Here is a 19,571-nt window from a genome sequence, read left to right as displayed (position 1 = left end):
CTGATGCAAATGTGTGGGGTAGGCGTAAGAAAGAAAAGATCCTATTAGCAGGCACAGGTGGTGGTGGGATATGCTTTCCCGTTAGCAGGCACAGGTGGTGGGATGTGCTTTCCCGTTAGCAGGCACAGGTGGTGGGATGTGCTTTCCCGTTAGCAGGCACAGGTGGTGGGATGTGCTTTCCCGCTAGCAGGCACAGGTGGTGGGATGTGCTTTCCCGTTAGCAGGCACAGGTGGTGGGATGTGCTTTCCCGTTAGCAGGCACAGGTGGTGGGATGTGCTTTCCCGTTAGCAGGCACAGGTGGTGGGATGTGCTTTCCCGTTAGCAGGCACAGGTGGTGGGATGTGCTTTCCCGCTAGCAGGCACAAGTGGTGCGATTTGCTTTCCCGTTAGCAGGCACAGGTGGTGGGATGTGCTTTCCCGTTAGCAGGCACAGGTGGTGGGATGTGCTTTCCCGCTAGCAGGCACAAGTGGTGGGATGTGCTTTCCCGTTAGAAGGCACAGGTGGTGGGATGTGCTTTCCCGCTAGCAGGCACAAGTGGTGGGATGTGCTTTCCCGTTAGCAGGCACAGGTGGTGGGATGTGCTTTCCCGCTAGCAGGCACAAGTGGTGGGATATGCTTTCCCGTTAGCAGGCACAGGTGGTGGGATGTGCTTTCTCGCTAGTAGGCACAGGTGGTGGGAAGTGCTTTCCCGCTAGCAGGCACAAGTGGTGGGATATGCTTTCCCGCTAGCAGGCACAAGTGGTGGGATATGCTTTCCCGTTTGCAGGCACAGGTGGTGGGTTGTGCTTTCCCGCTAGCAGGCACAAGTGGTGGGATATGCTTTCCTGCTAGCAGGCACAAGTGGTGGGATATGCTTTCCCGTTAGCAGGCACAGGTGGTGGGATATGCTTTCCCGTTAGCATGTGCTTTCCTGCTAGCAGGCACAAGTGGTGGGATATGCTTTCCCGTTAGCAGGCACAGGTGGTGGGATATGCTTTCCTGCTAGCAGGCACAAGTGGTGGGATATGCTTTCCCGTTAGCAGGCACAGGTGGTGGGATATGCTTTCCCGTTAGCATGTGCTTTCCTGCTAGCAGGCACAAGTGGTGGGATATGCTTTCCCGTTAGCAGGCACAGGTGGTGGGATATGCTTTCCCGTTAGCAGGCACAGGTGCTGGGATGTGCTTTCCCGCTAGCAGGCACAAGTGGTGGGATGTGCTTTCCCGTTAGCAGGCACAGGTGCTTTCCCGTTAGCAGGCACAGGTGGTGGGATGTGCTTTCCTGCTAGCAGGCACAAGTGGTGGGATATGCTTTCCCGTTAGCAGGCACAGGTGGTGGGATGTGCTTTCCTGCTAGCAGGCACAGATGGTGGGATGTGATTTCCGTGTAAATTCTAATTATTAGGACGGTGGCGCTGTAGATTGAGTCTTGCCACAGATAATGTAACGGCCTGCACTTTGTAGATTCAGGTCCTGGTGGGGACCGTTTTGACTTTTGGTTGTTTATCCTCCGCAAAGTGGCAGCATAAGGAATGGGGGATCTTTTTGAAATGGCGGGGAGGACGCAGCGTGAGGCACGTTGCAGCATTCTAGTTTTAGGTTTCATATTAAATGTCACATGAGATATTTTGCCTTCATCCTTCACACTTGTAGGCATGTTAGTAGTACATACCGGTAAGATAGCTCAGTGGGTTGAGCGCTCGCTGCTGCAATGTATGTGTGATCTGCAGGTCGCAGGCTGCAATCCCGGCAAGGCCAACTCAGCCTTTCATCCTTCCGTTAATGAGTACCAACTTCTGGTGGATTGCTAAATGTATGTAAATATGTTCTCTGTAAAGCGCTTTGGCTTAAGGCGTTTTATAAATAACAAATCATTTCATTATATTCATAAGTTCTACTCTGAAGAGGCAGAGTGTCTTGCTTCCAGACCTCCATTTATCACCCCATCTCTTTTCCTTTCACTCTGAGTCCACCTACTTACTCATGGTCTTCTTATTCCTCCCCATGCAGACAACTTTGAATTGCTGTGTCATCAAAACAAGCCTCAACCATCAGGACTTTACATCGCAGCTTACCTCGAACCACTGGATTACTCATCGGCCCGAACTAGCGGTACTCATCATTTAAAACCACGCTTGATCATCCAACTCCTAGTAGTGATCCATAGATCTGCATCACTCGACATTTCCATCGAGCCGCATGAAGCACAGCTCAAGCCCGACTCAATTCTCACTCGCAAGCATCACGTTTCAAAGAGTGGTACAACCCTGTCGAACCACCTAAGAACTGGAATCAGGTGCTATCGAGGGCCCCTTTAATCTTGTCCTATTTCTGGGACCGTAGTGACTGGTTAAGTCCCTTGTTGCATCTTTTTCCTAAAGAATATATACTTTGAGTGACATTATTGAAATTGTTGCCTTTTTTGCCTCCTTAAGATTCCAGAGTGTGTACACATACTTGTTCTGCATGTTCTGCCTTCCTTTCCTTATAAGTGGGGTTCTCTAGTGTTTTATAATAGCTGTATGAATGATTTGTTTAATTAAAGTACACATATATATTTTTTATAGAACTTTGAATGGACATTCCTTTATTTTGGTACTTGTCTCACATTCACACTCCTTCTAAGAGTATTGCCTTTCGTCAGCCCACATTCCCACAAAAGGCAAAGGAGGTGCATCTCTTAGTTGTGCCTGTTCTATCTTTCTAATTGGGATCACTGTTCTTTTGTATAAGTGTGAGGGCTGAGTAGGCATTTTAGCCCCTACTCACCCCTGTGTTCCTGTGGAGCAGAAGTCATTTGGTCACACCTTGGTCAGTGCCTCTTGCTAAGCCAGATTTGCAGAGGAAAGATGGACGTTCCTGAGTAGAAAAGGCTAGAGATGTGAGGGCATCTTTTATCTCTTCCCTGCCCATGCAGTCACAAGCAGACATTCTTCGGGTGTGTTTGTTGAGGCCTTGTCGTCAAAGCAAGTGTAAGATAGGTGAACCTTCAGTGTTGTAAGTTATCCTTGCAACACACTGTTCTTCATCTTCTGTGACTCGAGCCTCCAACTCTGCGTCGTACTGGACATGTTTCAAAACTCATTATGAATTGGAATATAATACTCCTGAGGTTTTTTGTTGACAGTCCCATACCTCTCATAAATCCTGCTCATAACTGCGTTTTCTCTTTCAATAATCTGCTCATGGAGTCATAAGATTACACAGTCCCACCCCTGAACACGATCATCAGCCGTGCATGGGACCTGACTCAACAATCTCCCTGCAGTACTGCCCTAGTTCCTCTGTGCCATTGTGGATGGGAATGCACAGCAGACCAACAGTACTAGCTCATCCCTTCCCGCACAACACTACAAGCAGTTTCAGAGTTCAAGAAAGAATTTCAGGCTCCGCAGCTAGCTAACAGCAATCCACTCAAACATTTAATTTTCTGTTAGCTATTTTTTTTTTGTTCGATGTAGATTATATTTAAAAGTTGTCAGGAAAGGTAGAAGTATTGCCTCAGTATAGACAACATAGATCCGGCTGTTTGTCCTACCTTTGTGCATCTCATCTCTGGTAGCGCTCAGTACAAATTGTGCCAATCTCTCAAGTGCTTTACATTTCTTTGTTAAGTGGCTTCCATAGTGAAAACCAAGTGTTTAACCCCCTTTACATTTCATTATCGATATATCATCTCCATACCTAATTTATATGAACAAACATTTAAATTAGGTGTTCATTTTCCACTACACACAGAACCAACTTTCAGTGAAGTTCACAAATCAAAAGTAAACATTTCTGTTAATTGACAAGTTGATTTCTATAGACTGGACTGGATGTGGGCTAAAGAGAACAATTGAACAGGTGTTGAAATCCTCTGATTTTCGACCTTGCTTGAATTAAACACACATAGAAGAACTGGCAAACAAATATGATTTTCAATTTCAACCAATAATTACCATGTTTTTGCCTTTCGGAGCCACTTCACAGTTTGTTTTTATGTTTGTCTTTCTTCAGATTTGATTTAAATTACTATTACTTGAATTTGTCTGGATAATGTTCGCTTGCAAAACCACTTAAATGGCATCCGATAGATTGCAAAGAAAACAATGTGATTTATGATATGTAAACAAATAGGCAATAAGATTGAGGTTGACTTACCTGACGTTTTTTCTGTGAAGACAACTTTGGACTCTGACGTGAAATTTTGACCTGTCAGTATCATCTGCTGTCCACCGTAAACCAAGCAGTTGTCTATATCTTGCCTTTCAACCATTGGAAGTTCATGAGCCGATCGCTGTGCTATAGGAAAGAAATATCCACAATGAGTCTCTACAGATTCGTTTTCAAAAACTCTTGGTGCATCATTATGCATTTGATGGAAAGAAAGTGATATTTTGAATACCATTGAATTATAAGTTGGGATCCCATGTGATATTTACTGCATGTGGCACGTGGAAATTACTGCATGGGGTAAATAACCCATATTTACCTAATGGGCTACAGAGAACGCACTAAATGGGTACATTCTCGATATACAGTTCCATTATTCTGGGGCTGAAACTTGAACCCGATTAGAGTGACTGATGTCATAGCCATCCTATCAACAAAACTAAAGGCTGAAGCTGTCTGTATCTGAATATATGGTTCATTCTTGCAAACATTTCAATGTTACAGCGAGTTCTTAGAAATGTGAAACGAGCACCCAGCCCATTGCATATTATGTGCTTAGAGATTGTCATGTCACGCGGGAGACTGGGGTCTGCCGCTCCCATTTCCTCCTGGCGAGTCTACCCGCGCGTTCGCGTCTGGGGACTCGCCGGGAGGGGAGCAACGGATTACAGGGCCGGCGGCCTTCGGCGCATGCGCGGAGGTCCTCTCTCTCGGTTCCGCGCATGCGCCGTGGGGGCTTGCCTTCCAAGCCTCGTTCTGGGTTCGCCGGCGCCCGGAAACGGAACGGTTTGCGTTCCAGGCCTCTCGGGCGCCGGCGGCCATAAAAGAGGTCGCTAGTCAAAGCTGCCCGCGTCTCAACGCGGTTTGCTTCGCTTTCCTCGTTGTTCCTGCCCAGCCTTACCTGTGGCCTGTCCTGGGCCTACCTGCCTCCAGCCTTACCTGTGGCCTGTCCTGGGCCTACCTGCCTCCAGCCTTACCTGTGGCCTGTCCTGGGCCTACCTGCCTCCAGCCTTACCTGTGGCCTGTCCTGGGCCTACCTGCCTCCAGCCTTACCTGTGGCCTGTCCTGGGCCTACCTGCTTGCCTCCAGCCTTACCTGTGGCCTGTCCTGGGCCTGCCTGCCTCCAGCCTTACCTGTGGCCTGTCCTGGGCCTGCCTGCCTCCAGCCTTACCTGTGGCCTGTCCTGGGCCTGCCTGCCTCCAGTCCTTACCTGTGGCCTGCCCTGGGCCAGCCTGACTCCAGTTCTTATCCGGGTCCTGTCCTGGGCCTGCCTGCCTTCAATCCTCACCTGGGTTCGGCCCTGGGCCAGCCAGCCTCCAGCTACTACCTAGGTTTTGCCCTGGGTCAGTCTTCCCTCAGCCCATTCCGGAGTTCTGTCCTGAGTCATCATTGTGTAGAGGGGACTTATCCCACACTAGCCTGCATTCCCCCTGTTCCATCTTGGGCACGTTCCTACAGTTCTCTAATTGGCCAGACAACTAGTTCCAACTGTCCTCACTCTTTCCTGTCTTGCCTGACTCCGAATCTCATCCTGTGTACCATTGGAACTATCTGCACCAGCCAAGCTCCTTTGCCTACTACGAATACCTTTCTGCTACACTGGTCTATCTATCAACTGTCGCTGCACTGAGGTTCTTGGAAGATTCATGGTCTGGACAACAAGCTCTACCTGGACTATGGTTCCCTCCATCTGAGCCTACATCCTCTTGTCACGCTTACCTGGGAGAGTGCCTTTGTGACATTGGGGGTTGGTCCATCCTTCACCCAGTTCCTCATTTGGGTGGTGGAGAGGCTGATTCCTCGTGCCGCTATCTCATCAGTTCCTGGACTCCAGACTGGCGACCTCTGCGAGACCAACAACCAAGACTACAGGTACGCGGTCCTCTCGGGCCAATCAGCTTGACAGATTGAGACGCCTTCCTCCTGATTCAGAGATGGATGAATCGCAGGACATGAGGAACGAGTTGCTAGCGCTCAGGGCCGAGATGACCGCCCTGCGTCAGGAGAATCAAACATTACGACAAATGATAACGCAAGGAGCACCTAGTACCTCTCAAGGAGAGGGATCATTGGCTCATACAACACCCATCAAATTCGACGGAGACCCTAGACGGGTGGCGGAGTTTTGTAACCACTGCAGAATACACTTTCTCTTCAGGTCTACCTACTTCAACACTGATAGGGCCAAGATTGGTTACATCTTGGGGAACCTAACTGGGAACGCATTAGCTTGGGCAACTCCGTTTGTGGTTACGAACAGTCCTATTTTGAATGACTTTGCTGCCTTTGAAAAGGCCTTTCTTGAGGTATTTCAGACGCCGAACCTGGCCTCCGTTGCACAGAATCAATTGATGGACTACAAACAGGGAAGCAATGACGTCATCACCTACATCAGCCGTTTCCGACTTTTGGCTACTGACTCCCAGTGGCCCGAAATTACACAGAAGACACTGTTTCGTCGAGGCCTGAGAGAGGAGTACAAGGATGGGTTACTTCACATCCCTGAACCAGAGAGCCTTCAACTCTTGATCGATCAAGTACTCCGTATTGACCAAAGGCTAGCCGAACGAAAGGCTGAGAGACGTCGGCTTGACAGAAGCGGTCCCCGGACAACCAACACACCTGCTGGTTCGTTTGGGTCGACCGAGTCCGGACCTGAGCCCATGCAAGTAGGAGCCATGAGGGGACCTTTGACGGAAGAAGAGAAGAAACGAAGGAGGTCTTTGCGTTTGTGTCTTTACTGTGGAGCAGCTGGACATTATTTGGGTACGTGTCCTTTGCGTCCGCAGAAGAAGAAGTCGGGAAACTAGGAGACCTGTCGTATACAGGAAGGGCAACGACAGGTCCCATTCCTTCCTCAGACCCTTCTGTTATTTGTTCTATACGTCTGCCCATGCAACCAGCGGTACTACAGACCCTGAAGGTCCGAATTAAACTACCAGACAAGAACCTGGAAGTATCCGGTCTACTGGACTGTGGGGCTTCCGGCAATTACATCGACGAAACGTTCGTCACCAGACATAAGATACCACTCGTTTCCAGACACACGCCTCTGTCGGTGGAGCTTATTGATGGTACTCCCTTGTCTTCTGGACCCGTTAGTCAGTTCACAGTTGGACTGGCCCTTCTGATTGCTGATCATTACGAGGAACTAGCCTTTGATGTTATCAAGTCACCGAACTACAAGATGGTTTTGGGATTACCTTGGTTGCAACACCACAATCCTTTGATAGACTGGAGAACCCAGACCTTGACCTTTTCATCCGAACGGTGTGCTCAAGAATGCAAGCTACCCGTTCCCACCAGGACCGTCTCGACTTCTCTAATAACGGACAGCAATGGGGTTCATCTATGTTCCACGTCTCTGGTTCCACAGGAATATTCCGAATTCAAACATGTGTTTTCTGAACCTGGCAACATACCCCTTCCTCCACACCGTTCTTTTGATTGCTCCATTGACCTGCTACCGGACCACGTTATTCCCCATGGGAAACTATATGCTTTGACACGTGACGAGAAGCTAGTTCTTCAGGAGTATTTGTCGGAGAGTCTAGAAAAGGGGTACATTGTGCCATCGAAATCGCCTGCAGGATTCCCCCTGTTTTTTGTAAAGAAAAAAGAAGGTACATTGAGACCCTGTGTCGACTACCGGCAGTTGAATGACATAACAGCCAAGGACCGGTATCCTTTACCCTTAATTCGCAGCATCCTTGAAACCCTGCATACTGCGCGAATCTTCTCCAAGTTGGACCTCCGCGGAGCATATCATTTGGTGCGCATCAGGAGTGGGGACGAGTGGAAGACAGCTTTCAAGACATCTTTTGGGCATTTTGAATACAGGGTTATGCCTTTCGGCCTATGTAATGCTCCCGCTGTTTTTCAACGATTCATGGACTACATCTTTGGTGACCTGTTAGGGTTATCCGTTTGGGTTTATCTGGACGACATATTGATATTCTCTAAATCCTTAGACGAGCATGTGGAACATGTTCGTGAGGTCCTTCATCGGCTGTCCGTCAATAACCTGTTCGCCAAAGCGGAGAAATGTAGCTTTCACCAACCCAGCATTGAATTCTTGGGATTTGTTATCAATCAAGAAGGCATTGGGATGGATCCCAAGAAGGTGCGAGCCATACAAGAATGGAGACATCCACACGATATCAAGGCTCTCCAACGCTTCCTGGGATTCGCAAACTTTTACAGGCGCTTTATCCCACAGTTCTCACAGATCTCGGCGCCCCTCACCAGGCTAACCAGCAGCAAGATCACGTTCGAATGGGATCTCGTGGCTTCCCGGGCTTTCGACGTATTGAAGTCGGCCTTTATGGCTGCCCCGATCCTGCGCCATCCCCAGGAAGAGTTGCCTTACATAGTGGAGGCCGATGCTTCCAGCTTTGCTGTAGGGGCAGTCCTTCTTCAGAAAGATCCTATCACGTTGGTAGAACATCCAGTAGCCTATTATTCTCGCAAGTTGAGTCCCAGCGAACGAAACTACGCGGTGATTGAAAGGGAACTGTTAGCCATCAAGACCGCATTCGAGGAATGGAGACATTTTCTCCTCGGAGCACGCTTTTCTGTGGAGGTGCGGACAGACCATCGCAACCTGCAATATCTTCGCTCTCTGCAATGTCGGACTCCTCGTCAAGCCCGGTGGGCCTTCTTCTTCTCTCCGTTTGAGTTCCATGTTACTTATATCCCGGGAACCTCCAATACGAAAGCGGATGCGCTTTCCAGGTCCCTGGAAAACGTAGATGGGACGCCCTGTCCAGAACAGCCACTGATTTCTCCTCGCCATTTTCTGCTGGCCTTGTCCTCTCACCTTAAGTCCATCGCGGAAGCCACTCGGTCGGATCCAGAAAGAACGTCCCTTCTTAGTCGGCAACTAGTATCAGAACGAGACGGACTGTTGTTTTTTCAAAGAAGACTCTACATACCCAGAGGAGCCATTAGAAGGGGCATTCTACACGGATTCCATGATTCACCCATAGGAGGACATCGCGGGGTCAGAGCCACTCGAGAGTTGATATCCCGACAGTTCTGGTGGCCTGGTTGGGCGACCGAGGTCCAGAAGTACATTGACAGCTGTCCAATATGTGCCCAGTGCAAGGTTCCCAGAAGACGACCATTGGGTTTGTTAATGCCCACCGAAGTGGCTCCCTATCCATGGCATACCATCGCCACCGATTTCATTGTGGATTTGCCTCCATCTGAAGGGTACACCTGTATAATGGTGGTTGTGGACAGCTTCACCAAACTGGCCCATTTCATCCCATTCCGGAAAATCCCTACAGCTACTCAAATGGCTTCAGCGTTTCTGCACGACATCTACCGGTTGCACGGCCTACCGGAGAAAATCATATCGGATAGAGGTACCCAGTTCCTTTCATCATTTTGGAGACAGGTGTGTGGTCATCTGGGAATACATAGAGCTCTAAGCTCAGGCTATCACCCACAGACAAATGGGCTAACCGAAAGGACCAATCAGACTTTGGAGGGGTACCTCCGCTGTTTTGCCAATGCCACACAGTCTAATTGGAAAGGTGGGCTAGATCTGGCCGAAGTATCCTACAACAACACTGTTCATGCCTCCATTGGAGTCAGCCCATTCTTCTGTTCCACTGGTCTACATCCTCGGTTAATGCCTTTTCAACCAGTTCCGTCTAGTACTGTTCCCTCTGCTGATGGTCTGGTCTTACACATCCGGGAACAGCAAGAACTTGCACACAAGATCTTAAGTGAAGCCAAGGATCGGATGAAGAGACAGGCAGACAGGAAGAGGAGTGCAGAACCTAATTTCCAGGAGGGCGACAAGGTGTGGTTGTCCTCAAAGAACCTGCCTCTCCGCAATCTGCCCGTCAAACTGGCCCCTCGATATTTGGGACCCTTTGTTATCACCAAACGGTTGTCCTCTGTAGCCTTCCGTCTTCACCTACCCTCTTCCTGGCGTGTACATCCCGTTTTTCACGTGTCCCTGTTAAAACCCTATGTGGTCGATGATTATGGCCGCACCTCTCCTCGTCCGGCCTCTGTTTTGGTACAGGGGGGCCCTGAGTTTGAGGTACACGAGATCTGTGATGCCCGGTACCGTAGAGGGGTGCTCCACTATTTGGTTGACTGGAAGGGGTACCCGGCCTGTGATCGTACCTGGGAACCGCGCCAGCACGTGCATGCTCCCCGGCTGATACGTGAGTTCTACGTACGGTTTCCCTGGAAGCCTGGGGCCCCGGGTCTTCCTGGGAGGGGGCATAGTGTCATGTCACGCGGGAGACTGGGGTCTGCCGCTCCCATTTCCTCCTGGCGAGTCTACCCGCGCGTTCGCGTCTGGGGACTCGCCGGGAGGGGAGCAACGGATTACAGGGCCGGCGGCCTTCGGCGCATGCGCGGAGGTCCTCTCTCTCGGTTCCGCGCATGCGCCGTGGGGGCTTGCCTTCCAAGCCTCGTTCTGGGTTCGCCGGCGCCCGGAAACGGAACGGTTTGCGTTCCAGGCCTCTCGGGCGCCGGCGGCCATAAAAGAGGTCGCTAGTCAAAGCTGCCCGCGTCTCAACGCGGTTTGCTTCGCTTTCCTCGTTGTTCCTGCCCAGCCTTACCTGTGGCCTGTCCTGGGCCTACCTGCCTCCAGCCTTACCTGTGGCCTGTCCTGGGCCTACCTGCCTCCAGCCTTACCTGTGGCCTGTCCTGGGCCTACCTGCCTCCAGCCTTACCTGTGGCCTGTCCTGGGCCTACCTGCCTCCAGCCTTACCTGTGGCCTGTCCTGGGCCTACCTGCTTGCCTCCAGCCTTACCTGTGGCCTGTCCTGGGCCTGCCTGCCTCCAGCCTTACCTGTGGCCTGTCCTGGGCCTGCCTGCCTCCAGCCTTACCTGTGGCCTGTCCTGGGCCTGCCTGCCTCCAGTCCTTACCTGTGGCCTGCCCTGGGCCAGCCTGACTCCAGTTCTTATCCGGGTCCTGTCCTGGGCCTGCCTGCCTTCAATCCTCACCTGGGTTCGGCCCTGGGCCAGCCAGCCTCCAGCTACTACCTAGGTTTTGCCCTGGGTCAGTCTTCCCTCAGCCCATTCCGGAGTTCTGTCCTGAGTCATCATTGTGTAGAGGGGACTTATCCCACACTAGCCTGCATTCCCCCTGTTCCATCTTGGGCACGTTCCTACAGTTCTCTAATTGGCCAGACAACTAGTTCCAACTGTCCTCACTCTTTCCTGTCTTGCCTGACTCCGAATCTCATCCTGTGTACCATTGGAACTATCTGCACCAGCCAAGCTCCTTTGCCTACTACGAATACCTTTCTGCTACACTGGTCTATCTATCAACTGTCGCTGCACTGAGGTTCTTGGAAGATTCATGGTCTGGACAACAAGCTCTACCTGGACTATGGTTCCCTCCATCTGAGCCTACATCCTCTTGTCACGCTTACCTGGGAGAGTGCCTTTGTGACATTGGGGGTTGGTCCATCCTTCACCCAGTTCCTCATTTGGGTGGTGGAGAGGCTGATTCCTCGTGCCGCTATCTCATCAGTTCCTGGACTCCAGACTGGCGACCTCTGCGAGACCAACAACCAAGACTACAGGTACGCGGTCCTCTCGGGCCAATCAGCTTGACAGAGATTCAAGCATACAACCCTTTTATCATAGACATATATTTCTAATACAAAGATCTGTGGTCATTCTTATGTTGCTGCTACACTCTTTGATGATGTTATGCAAAGCAGCCTGGAACCCTCATTGCTGTTATTTGTCGATTTCTTCTTTATCATAGGGGTACTTTAAAAAGTGTGATAGGGTTGAAACAGGCTGTCCATATTGGAATGGTAACACTTCACCAGAAAATTGTTTATATGGTTTTTCTAGGTGTTGACAGTACTTTGCACAGTAAAATAACACTCCTATTATGACTAACATATATACTGGGAGTGACATTTAGAAATTAACGTTGGAACATTTTGAGAAGCCCAGTTTGCAATGTTAGTAAAATTAAATAAACTTCTTTTTAAATAGCTAGTTTTACAAAAAAAAATCTGCCCCTTCGTCTCCCCCCTCAAGATGGCTGTTTTTTTTCTTCCTGTCACGCAACTGTCAGTAATGTCTGAAATGTCTTTAGCAAATGAACACGTGACAAGATGACTCACCCACATCGAAAGGCACTAAGACAATGAATGAGACACAGACAGACAGAGAAAGAAAATCAGAGAGAGAATGCAGAGAGAATAATAAAGAAAGAGGAGGTGGCATGCTATTGATGTGTACGATATAGCAGTTAAAGCTAGTACTAATATTTCGTTCGTTCATATGTAAAGTAGACCATGCACTACTTCGCATGCAACCTTGGCTGTAATTATTCCATGCACTCTGAACATATTTTGACATGCTATTTTAAAATCATGTGTTACCACTATACTCAACATGATACCCGTTGTGGGATTTTATAAGGTTGGCCATTATTGGGCTTTATTGAAGCTTTCGTATTTTTCAAATATAGAATCACATTTCAATTCATTACTATACATGTCATCCATCAATAGCCATACTAAACCTGTACTTAAAATACACACATACACACACACAAATATATTTCTCTTAGGACATCAGTGCATATAATTTCCGAACTGAGCATATTAACAGCTATCCTTAACCGGAGGCCTGGCTAAATGTCTGCACGGGGAAGAGAGATATTACCTAATGGCCCCTAATGGAGTAATGCTGCAGCCATCGTATTCTCACACCCTGACCCTGAGCCTATGGTGCAATGTTACAAACATGTTTTATTTTAGAGTGACTATTGTGAAAAATTAGATAGGTACCAAGGCCACTAGGCATTATGTACTTAGTGACTGAATGATACAGACATACTCAACAATAACAAGCTTTATTCCGGCTAAAAAGCCATAAAAGCAGGTACAAACAATAACACTGGAATACAAAACATGTCAAATCACCAGATGGAATTCATTCATTTCGCAGCCATCACAATTTCATCAGCAGAATCCATTAAATAACAGGCTTGCAGCATTAAATAAAACACGTCATGCTAATAGGCGTATTTTGCTTCCCCATCTTCTCTAATAGATCATTTGAGGTTGCAAACACCATGTCGGGGAGTGAGGAGTCCTTGCATAAGATTTCAACATTGTGCAATGAGAGAACGCCATGATCATTTAGGCACGTGTGTAGGTTCCCCTACCTTACAGGGGAGTAACCAGGGAGGATAGCTCACGGGCAACGTGCTGGCCTTGGAAGCAAGACGAGAAGGAGCACCACAGGTTCGATCCCTGGGTCCGAGCTTAGAAACCTCTGGGTATTAAGCGTGTTATAAATAACCTATAATATCATAAGAATAAAAAAGTGCTGCACATCTTCAGCTATATTTGGACAAAAGGGCAGCAGATATGTCCTGTTTTGTAGCAGACATGTGTTACTGGTGCTAGAGGGAGCATGTTCAGTCTCAGCTTCATGTAAAGGGCATGTGCCATTGGTAGCTCAATATCCTGTCCACCCTCTCCACCCATACTCCTCCTCTTCCCTCTCCATCTGTGCTTGCTGACCCTCCTTTAGCCATCCTTCCCGTCCTTTCCTCTTTTCAGCCCTGACGTGGTTGCTACACAAGTCCGATCTATGAAAGCCTCTTCAAAACAGGTTCATCCCTGTTCCTCTAAAACCATCAAGGACCACATTGACACCCTCGCTCCGGCCCTTGCTGATTTTTGCAACCACTCCTTTGCCTCTGGATCCTTCCCCTCCCCTCTGAAGCACTCCTTTGTGCATCCTCTTCTCAAGAAACCCACAGCTGATCCTTCTTGTCCAGCTACCTATCGCCCAATTTCCATTACTCCCTTTCTTGGCAAACTCCTGGAAAAGTTGGCCATCTCTCAGCTTAACCTTCATTCCAATTCTGTTGGCTGTCTCCATGACCACCAGTCTGGCTTCAGAGCTGCCAGAAGCACGGAAACTGCTCTCCTAAACATCCGTGAAGATCTGCTCACCAACCTTGACTCTAACATTCCCTCTGTCCTCACCCTTCTCGATCTCTCTTCTGCCTTCGACACAGTCAACCATACCATCCTGCTCAACCGTCTCTGTGAAAACCTGGGTATCACTGATCAGGCTCTGGTCTGGCTGACCTCTTTCCTCTCAGATCGACCCTCCCAGGTCCAACTTGGGTCCTTCCTTTCATCTATCTTCCTCTCTACCTGTGGTGTTCCCCAGGGGTCTAACCTCTCGCCCTGGCTTTTCAACAAATACCTGGCAACTCTCGCCCACTGCATTGCCATTTTCTGCTCAAATTTCCAGTGCTACGCTAACGACACTCAACTCATTTTCAGGCTGCCCTCTGCCTCCTCCTCTCCCTCTCTCATCTCTGATTGCCTAACTGCCATTCAAGATTGGTGTGCCGCCAATGATCTTTGTCTGAATGCCAGCAAAACGGAGATCCTCCTCATTGGCACACCTTCACCATCCTTTCCCCTCACTCTCTGGCTGGCCTCCCTTGGCCCTCCTCCTACCCCCACCTGTGAGGCTAAGAACCTCGGGGGCATCTTTGACTCCACCCTTTCCTTCTCCGCCTACATCTCTGAGGTCTCTAAAAAGTCAAATTTCCGACTGCACCTCCTCAGAGGTACTCTGCCTTTCCTCTCCTTCCCCCAGAAGCTCATGGTATCTCAAGCTCTGGTTCTCTCTAGCTTGGACTATTGTAACAGCCTCTTTCTAAATCTACCTGCCTCTACTCTCTGCCCTCTGCAACTAATCCAGAACAGGACTGCGAGACTTGTCCTTGGCCTCAAGCCCTGGGATCGTATCTCTCCAGCTCTGAAATCTCTCCACTGGCTCCCAGTGGATGCAAGGATTAAATTCAAAACCCTCTGCATTGTCCACAAGGCTTTCTGGGGCCTGGGTCCAAAACACCTTCAGCTATCCCTCCGCAAATACCTCCCCTCTCGAGCTCTTCGCTCCTCTACCTCCAACTCACTCAGAGTCAGTCGTTTTGCTAAGAAACGAGCTGGGGGTAGATCTCTGTCTTCGGCTGGGGCCTCCCTCTGGAACAGGCTCCCTGCCACTCTAAAACTTGAGGAGAACCATCTCCCGTTCCGGAAGCACCTCAAGACCTTCCTCTTTTCTTCTCCCTTCGCTCCCCCTCTCCCCTGCTGATCTGTTCTCTCTTGGCACCGTACACCTGGCCACCCTCTGTCTTTTGGGCCCAGGTACCTGCTCAACCTGCCACCCTCCCGCACTGCCTCCGGGCCACCCCTTGCACTGGGGTCTGTATCTGTACCCATACAGCCCCCCCTTTTTCTTCCTGCACTTATCGGACCTACCCTGTCTGCTGCCTTAAACCTAGCGCTTGCAAATTGCTGGCTGCATTACCACTGTTTGTTGCCTTTATTATTTATTTATTGTTATTTATCTGTTTCTCCTCTGCTTCGCACTTTCCACCTCTCCCCCCTTCCATGCACTTTTCCCCTCCCTCCTCTCCCATGCACTTGCGCGTTCTCAATGTCACTGGGCCTAGTAAGATCGCTGTTTTGTTCTCCCCTGTTCCCCTCCCTTGCCTTGTCGCTCTCTGAAACACATGTGTACGAGCGCAATAGAAATAAAATATCAATCAATCAATCCATTGGATAGCTTTCACTGCCCCAAGCAGTTTTATGCAACAAAATGCTTCAGCCAGCCACCAACTTGAGGCAAGCTGACTGATGCCAGAATGCTCTTAAAATAATTTCCTTGGTGTTCCCGAACACAATCCATTGTTCAGACCAAATACAGGCCAGGTCCAGAGAGAGCAATACGGATCTAACGTGTGTGAGCCAAGGTAGCGCGGTAGCGCCTTCACAGGACAAAAATGGACAAGGTAACAAACTAGTTTGTTCTTCTGCCAGATCTTTGCCCAAAGTAACAGCGGTTTGATCTGCACAATATCCCCAAAGAACTTCTTCACACCACTTGGTGTTCTTGCAATGAGCACAGCATCATCAGCATACATCAGTATACTGACCCTTTCACCTGCAAGTTTAGGTGCATCAGCATTTTCGATCCTGAGATAATCAACTACATTGTTGAAGTACATAGAGAAGAGAGTGGGGGCTAGCACACAGCCTTGTCTCACCAGCTTCTCAACCTCAAACCTCTCAGTGCACATTCCACACATTCCAGTTCTGGCAGTCGCAATATTATCAGTGTAAAGCAGCAGGATAGCATTTAATTATGAATCCAGGATCTGCTTTTCCCATAAAGCATTCCAAGGTTCACTACGGGGAATGCGATCAAAGGTGATTTTTAGGCCTATGAGCACAAGATACAAGGACCTTTTCCTTAAAGTAATATACTTTTCCAGCAGGACATAAAGCCTGCTCTCCGGTGCCCATGCCTCCCCTGGACTCTGCCTGGGCATTACTGATGCCATGTGTCTACACAGCCCACTGTTCTAAATGCCCCAGGACCATTTAGCCAAAGATGATGCCTGACACATCAAGAATCGAGATAGGGAAATAATTACCTGGATTCCCCCTGCCCCGCTGCTTGAAGATTGGGACAATCTCTGCCTGCCGCCAGGAGGGTAGCACTCTATGACCTCTACAAAAAGAGTTTAAAAGTATCAAAATATATGGTGCCTAATAACTCAATATATCCATTCGGACCCTGTCTAGGCCTGGTGCTTTTCCTCCACACTGGGCTAAAACCGCCTCTCTCACCTCTTTAAATTAAAAAGTTAGATACTCCCAATTCACTGCCGGGGAATCCATTGGAACTTCAATCCATTGGAACTTCAATTCCACACCCAATAGTCCTATATAGCATCCTTTCTTCTTTGTACAATATTGAAAAATTGTGAAACCAGCTATCTGGTGTTACAGCAAAATCAAATGCCCAGCCTACATTGTTTTTGCCCCAGTAAGCCATCTTCCAGAATGCCCGTTGATATTTGTTTCTAATGGCATCCCTCATGCATGCCCACTTTGAAGTTGTATATGCTTTTCTCTTGGATGCTAAAAGTTCCTTATACGCTTTCATTACAAGAGGTTGTTCATCAACTGCCCTTATATTGGACCATTTTATATTTTTTAGCAGGGCAATTTTCTTTTCCCCAGATACTTATCCAAACCAGTCCTCGTGGGGTCTGGTTCTAGGCGTAGCCCTCGATTACCTGACTGGCAAAGTCAGCTGGTGCCTGAGTATAGACATAATGTTGTTGTTTAATTCCAGAAGGACATCATCATTTGATGGGCGCAAGGCAAAGACTTCTTCTATATAAGGAAGAGCTTCCGCAAAAACGCTAGCGATGGCCAAATCATGGTCGAGCGAGTGCCATTTTAACCACCTTCTATTATTAGAACAACTGAACTTGGTCAAATCAATTGGGACATTCCACATCAATGTAGAACCAAAACGCCTAAGAACAAGCATCCATGGAAAATCATTGCTTTCCATTCAAGGGGGGATAGATAATGTTTTCACAGTTTCACAATTAGGGAGATCCAAATAAATATCATCAATATGATTGTCGACCATACCCCTGCCAAAAGTATAGGCCGGTGAGACAGCCTCCACCACACGGCCGTTACCTGCTCCAACCCCCATCATAAACTAGCAGTAGCTGAATCAAGTGCATATTTATAATGCCTGTCCACTTTTGGTGGAACCAGAATCGGGATCTTCCAAATTTCCTCTTCCTCATCCCAGAATTCTGATAACTCAGGCTGTGGGTCCAATTGCAAATTGAAATCCCCCGCTGTCAGCACCCTCCCATGATTCATATTGGATGATCGTCAATTTCGTAACACTACTTCCAGGTCAGATAAAGTCTGCATAGCCTGTTTTCCACATGGCCGATTATACACATTGGTCAGAAAAAGCATCTGTGGTCATCCTTATGTTCTCTAAATGCTGTTTGGTTTTATGCAAAGCAGACTGGAACCCTCACTAATACTATTTGCTTCTTCCAGTTTTGTAAAGGGAAATTTTATAAGAATACAATAGGAGTGTGCCGGACCGTCCATTTTGTAATTAAAACCTCCTAAAGCCTAAAATAATGTATATGGTTATTCTTGGTTTTGATAATGTATGAAAAGTGTAACATTCTTATTATGACTATAATATATACTGGAAGTGATCATTAGAAATGTACAACTGCAAAAAGAGCCAATTTAAAAATGTTAAATGTTCATACAAATGCATACTTTCCTTTTTTCGTTTTTAAATATCTGCTTTTGCAATAAAACACAGCCCACCTCCCCATCACTTCTCTTTGTTTTCTCTGGTCATGCAGCTGTTAACAGTAGCTAGTGTGGCTCTTGCAAATGTGCACCTGAAAACTTTCAAACATACGGAAAAGGCCAATGCATGTAGTGATGGAAAGAGGGTGAGAGTGCAGAAAGAGAGAAATAGCAGAGTTAGCAAATGGGAGAGAGAGATTGCTAGAACAGCATTTGATATGTGGGGTACAGCTAGTATTATATAATTTTCTTTTAACAGTCTTGTTCTGATATCGCTACCCACCTGTAATAAGGGGATTGACTTCCCATGTTCAAATGTAATCAATAACTACAGAGGAATTGTGAGGTTACTATGATATTGGATGTCCTAAATTGAAGTTCTGCTCATTTATTTTATTTATTTATTTATTTAATGTAATTATTGTTTGCTTGTTAGGCGCTTATACAGGAAATACATTCTGTTTCAAAGCGCCCAGAAGGCAGCAGGGAGAGAACATGGGATAGCAGTATAGTTAAATACAAAATAAGCACAGAGGGGGAAGGGACGGCTGAACCGACTATGCCTTCTGAGTATTCAGAATGTGCAAGTGCAGGAAGGAAGAGGGCAGTGGGGTAGGTGATGTGGTGTCCATGCTCGATGTGAGCCACATATGAAGTGCAAGGTATAGTAAGTGCTATGGGACCTGGATCCACCTTGGGTGGAAAGTGCAAATCTCCATTGCGGAGGGTGTGTCGAGGCAAGTGCTGAGGAAGACAGATGCTGGGGAGATTGGTTCTGAATGGTCGGAGGCCCAGATGATGCATAAGGGTCCAAGACACCAATCACAGCAACTGTGGGTTTAGCAGTGGAAGGAAGAAGGATAGGAGGATAAAAAGAGGAGAGTCTTGAGGTCCTTTTGGAACTTCAGAAGGTCCAGCTCAAGACGCAGAGGGATGGGGAGGCTGTTCCAGAGGAGGGATCCAGATGAGGAAAGTGAGCGGCCTCCTGCTCTCTGTTTAGCTAAATACTTTACCCACAGAGAGTTGGTGCCAAACATTGACCTCTTGTCTACTGAGCCAACCATGGAGTCCAAATAAACTCTGGACCAAATCATCAAGTCCATGCCAAGCAGTTCGGTGGAACACCTCCCACATCTGATGCCAAAGAATCCGACTCTTGGGGCATTCTATGTGCTCCCAAAGATCCACAATGGAGAAAATCCAGGCTGCCCAATTGTCTCTGGGTTCAAAACACACATTAACCGAAG

The 19,571-nt window shown here is 48.1% G+C and overlaps 1 protein-coding gene across 3 annotated transcripts in view; it reads right to left on the bottom strand.

Moving 5' to 3' along the window:
• The window catches only part of NFATC2 (nuclear factor of activated T cells 2), a 477,760-nt gene that overhangs the window by 184,390 nt on the left and 273,799 nt on the right, over positions 1-19,571 (bottom strand). For all 3 annotated transcript variants that reach the window (XM_069651157.1, XM_069651156.1, XM_069651155.1), the window contains exon 6: positions 4,122-4,262. In XM_069651157.1, coding sequence (XP_069507258.1) covers positions 4,122-4,262 — 141 coding nt within the window. The remainder of the gene's footprint in view (positions 1-4,121; positions 4,263-19,571) is intronic.

The sequence above is a fragment of the Ambystoma mexicanum genome, chromosome 3p, assembly GCF_040938575.1.
Source record: "Ambystoma mexicanum isolate Mex_15411 chromosome 3p, UKY_AmexF1_1, whole genome shotgun sequence".
Lineage (NCBI taxonomy): Eukaryota > Metazoa > Chordata > Amphibia > Caudata > Ambystomatidae > Ambystoma > Ambystoma mexicanum.
Note: the sequence above shows the minus strand (reverse complement) of the source record. Positions and strands in the feature narration are given on the sequence as shown.